Source organism: Corvus kubaryi, unplaced genomic scaffold (genome assembly GCF_017639235.1).
Source record: "Corvus kubaryi isolate FWS band 111438036 unplaced genomic scaffold, C.kubaryi_AGA036_p1.0 37334, whole genome shotgun sequence".
NCBI lineage: Eukaryota > Metazoa > Chordata > Aves > Passeriformes > Corvidae > Corvus > Corvus kubaryi.
The window spans coordinates 1,635,170-1,641,419 of NW_024581108.1; the positions used below are offsets into that span (position 1 = coordinate 1,635,170).

Consider the following 6,250-nt stretch of genomic DNA (forward strand, 5'->3'; position numbering starts at 1 on the left):
CAGGGGCTGATGATTGAAATTCCATTAATTCCTGCCTGCTTCACAGTGCTGCCGTGGGCCCAGAGTTACAAACCAGCCAGAGAGACTCAAGCAAACACAAGGTTTGGTTCCAGTACAGCTTGAGTAGTTTTCTTTTAATCCCAGAGAAGTGAAATGCAACATTTTTCGAGTTGGTAATAACATCCAGAGACAGAAGTCCAAGCCCCCTACTCAGTAAAGTCATTTGTGTTTAAGGCACTCTGCAAAACCAGCTTTCCTCTCATTCCGATTTTCCCCACATGGCAGCAGAATACCTGGTTTGGTCTTTTCTCCATAGTGACATTCATACGTCCTGGCTCCTCCCACCATCTCCAGGAACTGGAAACAGCAAATCCAGTGGGAGCTAGACAGAGAAGTGCCAGGAGGCCGGGTCAATAAATAGGGATGGGCACAGGAGGGAGCGTGGGGGCTCTGAGCTTCTGCAGGAAGGGGGCAAGCACCGGGTGCCCTCCCTGCAGGCACCGGTGTGACTCCTCTCCCTCACAAAAAGGGGATGGGAGCGTGGGGACCCACATGCATCCCTCCCCAGAGGTGCTCCCAGCAGCACCCCAAAATGCAGGGGGCTGGGTGGGGGGGGAGACCCAGCTGCCCCTGCTGTGCAGCAGAAATTATTCCCCCCCCCGACTTCCAGTTGTCAATAAATACCAATAAATAACTTAAATAAATAAATAAATAAATAAGTGACCGGAGGATGGGAAGAAGGGAAGGGGCACCCCAAGGCTCAGGGCACAGGGAGCATAAGGGTGGGCATTTCCATGAGCTGCCCCTCCCTGAGATGAGGGGGTACTGGTGGGGAAGTGGAGTGCAGGGCAGGCATCCCCATGGGGTGGTTGAACACCAAGCCCAGGGGTCTGAGTGCTCATCCAGCCACGGGGAATGAGCCAAACCCAGACTCATGTGGGAGCTCTTGCCCACCACCTCCCCCTTTTTACTTTGAGCAGCACCAGCCCCACAGCTGGGCTCACCCCATACCTCCACCCAGGTATGAACACACACCTTTTGCCAACATGCAAAATGCCTGCACATTTCTGTAAACACTGTTTGCACGGGTTTCTTTGCAAACAATTCTTGCAAACCATTTTTTTTTCTTCTTTTTTAACGGGGAAATGCCCACAAAGACAACCCACACATCAAACCGAGTTAAGTGCATCAAATCCAGCCATCAGAGGAGCGGGAATGGAAGCCTGGCAGAAGCCTGGAGAGGTGAACTCAGGCATGGCCCCGGGGCTCAGCCACCACCTGCCTGCAGGCTGGGGCAGCCCCGGGGGCTCAGGCACAGGGCTACAGCCAGGCACAGAGCCTGACACTGGCACCAGGATGTTGCAGACATTCACGGACAGAAATCCAGCTACTGCTGTCTCAGTGTCATGGCAAACAATGTGCCAAGGCTCAGACTGGCCAGCAAATGCCAAAAGATGGCAATGAGTTCAGCAGCATCCCCACTCTGGATGCCACGTTGGTGCCACAGCAGCTCCTTGGGCTGACAGCCAGCATGCAGCCCTTTCCCATGGGTTTTGGGGAGCTGGCTCACACAGCCTCTGGACACAGCATCCTCTCCCAACAGAAAGCCCACCTTGGAGCTACCTGTTTATAGTGGAACCCCTTCCTCTGGCATTTTAGCTCTAATGCTGCCAGAGATACGTCTGTCCCGCTGGCTCAAAAGTATACACCTGCTTTACTTCAAACCAAAAGGTACTTACCCCTCCTCCCCCAATCCTTAAGGAAAATTGTGTTTCAAGTTTCTAACCCATCTCCACACACACTTTTTGAGAAACAAAACATCAGTCATTGCAAAAGCTGCCATCAGTCCCACACCAGGACAAAACCAGAGTCTCACAAGAGCAGGACATCTTCCCATGCCAGCAAGCTCCCTGTGGGAGCTCTGCTTCAGAAAACACAGCAAACCAAAACTCAAAGCCCTCTCTCCCTCCAGACCTGTCCCACAGCAAGGCTGTAGCCCCCTGCAAAACCCTGACATAGGCACCAAAAGCAGCAGGTTCCAGCCCAGTGTGAGGCTGGGCAGGAGGAGCAGGAGTGCCGGCCCCGGCACAGGGAAATGTTGCGTCAAGGCGTCAAAATGCAACACTCCCAGAGGAAAAATAAATAAAGAATTGCATCAGCAGCAAACACTACTGAGGACAATAAATAGCACGGGGATTTTACAGGGATTTTTGGTCTAAGTTGCCTCAGGAGCCCCTGTGCTGGCGGGGCCCGGGGTGCACACCCCGCCCTGGAAAACAGGAGCCGCACTGGAAGCTTTGCGGGAGCGGAGCCGCGGGGATGTGCTGGCACAGGGAGCTGGGCAGCGCCAGGCTGGGCGTCCCAGTGCCAGGCTGAGGGCAGCACTGCCAGCACCTCAGGAAAGGCCTTGCATGGAAGCGTCACCCAGCGATCCTCCCCAGGCTCTCCTGCCAGCGGGACAGCACATAGGACCCTCCCAGCAGGAATGACCTGCATCCCCAGGGCAGCACAAACCCCCGCAGTATGAAGGCAGGGCTGCGAGCTGGAGGAGCTGCAGGGCTCATGCCGGGGAGGACAGAGCAGAGAAAGCAGCAAAAGCTGTAACTACCTGCCCAGGAGTGATGGAGCACCTAGAGCAGCAGCAGCACAGCCATGGTTTATGCCTCTGCTGCAACTCCAGGGTGAGGTCCTGGGAATTGCCAGCTGTATCCCACAGCACCATGCTGCCCCATGGACCAGCCAATGTCAGCCATCCAGGCAGCAAGGGGTGAGGAGAAAGGCAAATAAATCCCCTTGTTACCCCTCCCAAGCACTGCAGCAGCAGGAGGCAGCGCCCAAGCAGCACATTCACCTCCTCCTTCCCAGGCAAACCCAGGCCTGCCCTGAACAGCCACCACTCACATCCCTGCCTTCCACCCACCAGGAGGAGAGCCCATCCCTGCAGAGCCTGGAAAGTTACCACAAGGCATGCTGTCCCCTCCACTGGTGGCCCAGCCAGTAGCCACCCTTCTGTGGGTGACTGAGGAAGAGGAGGTCTCCATGTGAGCCAGTATTTGCGTGGAAAATGAGCAAGCACCTGACTTCTAGCAAGGGATTGGGGTCTGCAGTGAAGCAAGTGAGTCCAGGGGTACCTCTGAGCCAGTTTGGGTACCCCATACACACAGAGCCAGAGAGCACCTGGGCTGGGAGAAGGGGCACTGCTCCCCATTTCTCACTCGGCTGAGAATCGGTTTTGCTTCCATAAGAGAAAGGTCAGCGGGACTTAGGAAGGGAGGCAGAGGAACTGCAGACTTAGTGCACCTTAAAACAAAAGGACATCTAACCTGCCCTTAGATCTCACTCCAAGACAGAAAAGAGCTATGGCATGTCCTACACTCACAACTACTCCAAACACACCCAGACGCATGCAAAACGTGTCCTGCTCCCCCTGGGCTGCAGAAAACCCTCCCGGCAGTGGCACCAGCCAGCACCAGGCTCTGATCAGCCCCCCAGCTCTGCCCGTTCCCACCCCACTCCCGGCCCTCCCACCCGATCCCAGCAGGCGGGCGAGGGGTGGATTATCGATCCGAAATGCATAGGTATGGACACGGCAGGGACACAGCATCCCGGCGGGAAGGGTCACCGCAGCGGCCCCCGCTGCCAGCAGGCACAGCCGTGCTCCTCGCTCCATCTGGGTGGAAAGCAGCATTTGCCACGGGCACAGTTCAACCACACTCATGCTCCTTGCACTGCCCTGCAAGGAAAGACGAGTCCTTTAGGTCAGACAGCCTCTGCGCCAGCTGCAAGTACTCGATTCCACTTCCTGGGAAACCCTCCAGCTCAGCAAACCCTCTTCTGCGCCCTTGTGCCAGCCAGGCTCTATTTCTGACAGAGGAGGAGCCACGTTTCCAACCACAACAACAAAGGCAGGAGAACCCAAGAGGTCTGCTTTGGCTCGGAAACCCTGTTCGTCTGCAGCAGGCTGGGGACACCCAAGTCCTCACGTGCATGCCTGGCACTACCCTACTTGGGAGGTATCACGACTATGGGCTGCCCTCGCTTGGGTCTCCACATGAGGACCTGGGCGTCGTTGGCGTTGGGCTTCACTAGTGCGTTTGGTGGGATGGGCTCCATCCTGCTGAGGATCCGCGGCTGCTCCTGCTGAGTCCTTCCCACCAGCCGTGCCCGCTGCCCCAGCAGCTGCATGGGATCGACCTCAATGTCCACTCGCATCCTCCACTTTATAGTCTGCAAGATGATCTTCTCCTTGGTGGTTGTGTTCATGGCCACGAGCCACGTGGTAAAGCTCTGGTCCCTTTTAATCCTGGTCAGCAATGGCACGTTACTGTTGCTCACAGGGACAGCCCACGTCACACTAGGGTAGAAATTGTCATTCATGCTCACCGAGAACCTGGAGATCTTGTTAGTGGGCCCGACCAGGGTCACGGTTTCTGTGGTGTTTCCATACCAGGGGTAGCTCACACCATCCGAGTCACTGATGGCTTTTACTCTTCCTTCTCGCAGGTCGGGCAGCTCCCAGCTTGACCTAGTGAATGGGAAGAGAAAGGTGAGCAGGGAAATGTCAGAAACAGTGCCCAGTGAGGGATGGGGAAGCCAGCAACACAGGGACCCTCTCCCTGCCAGCAGCAAACTCTCAGGGACAACCTGAAGAACAAATTCAGCTTCTGTTCCTTTACTGAGACCCACATGTCCAGCTCAAGCCTTTGCTCTGCCAACACAATACCATTTTAATTAACCTGCAATTAAACTGACTGGGCCAAAACCCACTGCTGAGGCTCCTTGGGGTCACTCTCTCTTTAATCGGCTCCTGCACTGGAGCACAGCCTTCCCAATCCACCAGCTGCAGCACCCTGACCAGGGCAATGGCCCAGCCTGTCTGCAACCCCAACCAAGAGGTCTGCAATTTTTATACCTTAAATACAGAGACATGAACAACAATTAAATCCCACAATTATGCCTTGCCACTGGCACAACAAAATCCCTGCAATATGGCTGGGGGGTGGAATTCAGCCCAAATCTTTGCTGCTGACCATGTTACCAACACTGTGTGGCTATGGCAAGGCCTGCATGGCAATTACAAGGGAGTAGTGTTGGAGCAGAGGGGCTGGCGCCACACTTCTGCCTCCCCCCCAAATGATGACCTCCACTCACTCCAATGTCCCCAAGTGCTCCAGTGCCCCACACACACCAATCTGACATGATACAAGGATGCAAGCAGGCAGCATAAGGGCCTGCTGCTCCCCCAGCACCCACATCTGTGGCACCAGCAGCAGGAGCCCACCAACGAGCTACAGAACAGACCCCTCTGGACATCTCCCCTCTTGCACCACCTCTTTCAAAAGGCATGAGACACGGACACAGAGCCTCCCAGCATCCCCACAAGTCACCCGTACACTCAGCCTTGGGAAAGGCTGTTTTCCAGCCACCACTTCTGCCAAGCACCGCAACCTTTCCTTCTTCTAACACAAGCCAAGGGGGCAACTCCCCCAGCACTGCCCGCGCTCACGTCCAAGTCCCAAAGAAAAAACGATGCTTGGTGGGAGACAGCGGCCGCAAAGCCCTCGGAAGGGCGATCTCCAGGCCACCAGCATGGTGCAGGAGCCGCTGTGGGGCGCGAGGAGCAGGAATTGTGGCGGCGGGGAGAGGGTGCTGGGGTGAAGGTGTTGCCCGTGCGTGGCTGCGGCAGCGGAGGTGGGGTAGAGGGGCAGCACGTGGCGCCGGGGGTGCAGCACGGGGCGCCGGGGATGCAGCACAAGGGTGCCTGCGGGCGAAGCAGGGCAGGTGCCCGCACCGGGGAGCCAACGCCGTACGCAGCCCGGAGCCCGCCCAGGCCCCCGTGCCCCCATCCCCGGTGCCGTGCCCGGCCCCGTGCCCGCCCGCGGTGCTTACACGCCGAGGTCGCTGTAGGTGTTGTAGAACTCCATGTGGTTGCAGGCCTGGATCCAGCCCACCACCCAGGTGTGCCGCCGGGCGATGGGCGGCATGAGGACGCGGGCGGAGGCGCGGAAGTAGGGCGTGCGGTACCGCAGCACCACCGGCGAGCTCTCCTCGATGGCCGTGGCCGCCGGCTCGATGGTGGCCGACACGTCCGACACCACGATCTGCTCCCGGCGCACCCGCGCCTTGCAGGCCACGCTCTGCAGGCACCCCATGGCCGCGGCCGAGCCGCCGTCACCGCGGGCCCGGGGGGGCGGCCGGTCCCGCCGCCGCCCACCCGCCCCGCATCGCCCCCCCCCGCCACGGCGCCCGC

At 57.9% G+C, this 6,250-nt stretch overlaps 1 protein-coding gene across 1 annotated transcript; it reads right to left on the reverse strand.

Moving 5' to 3' along the window:
* Positions 1-102: 102 nt before the first annotated feature.
* FAM78B (family with sequence similarity 78 member B) lies at positions 103-6,200 on the reverse strand. Its single transcript, XM_042029810.1, has 2 exons — positions 5,890-6,200; positions 103-4,525 (listed from the first exon to the last, which is right to left on the reverse strand). Exons 1-2 carry the CDS (start codon positions 6,150-6,152, stop codon positions 4,003-4,005), a joined length of 786 nt encoding a protein of 261 aa, XP_041885744.1. The 5' UTR covers positions 6,153-6,200; the 3' UTR covers positions 103-4,002.
* Between the last annotated feature and the right edge of the window lie 50 nt (positions 6,201-6,250).

Excerpts from the sequence above, each read along its gene's own strand:
- FAM78B (XM_042029810.1), bottom strand. The coding sequence starts at position 6,152 with ATGGGGTGCCTGCAGAGCGTGGCCTGCAAGGCGCGGGTGCGCCGGGAG. Across the intron at positions 4,526-5,889 it reads ACCTACAGCGACCTCGGCGT|GTCAAGCTGGGAGCTGCCCG; the intron begins GTAAGCACCGCG and ends CCCATTCACTAG.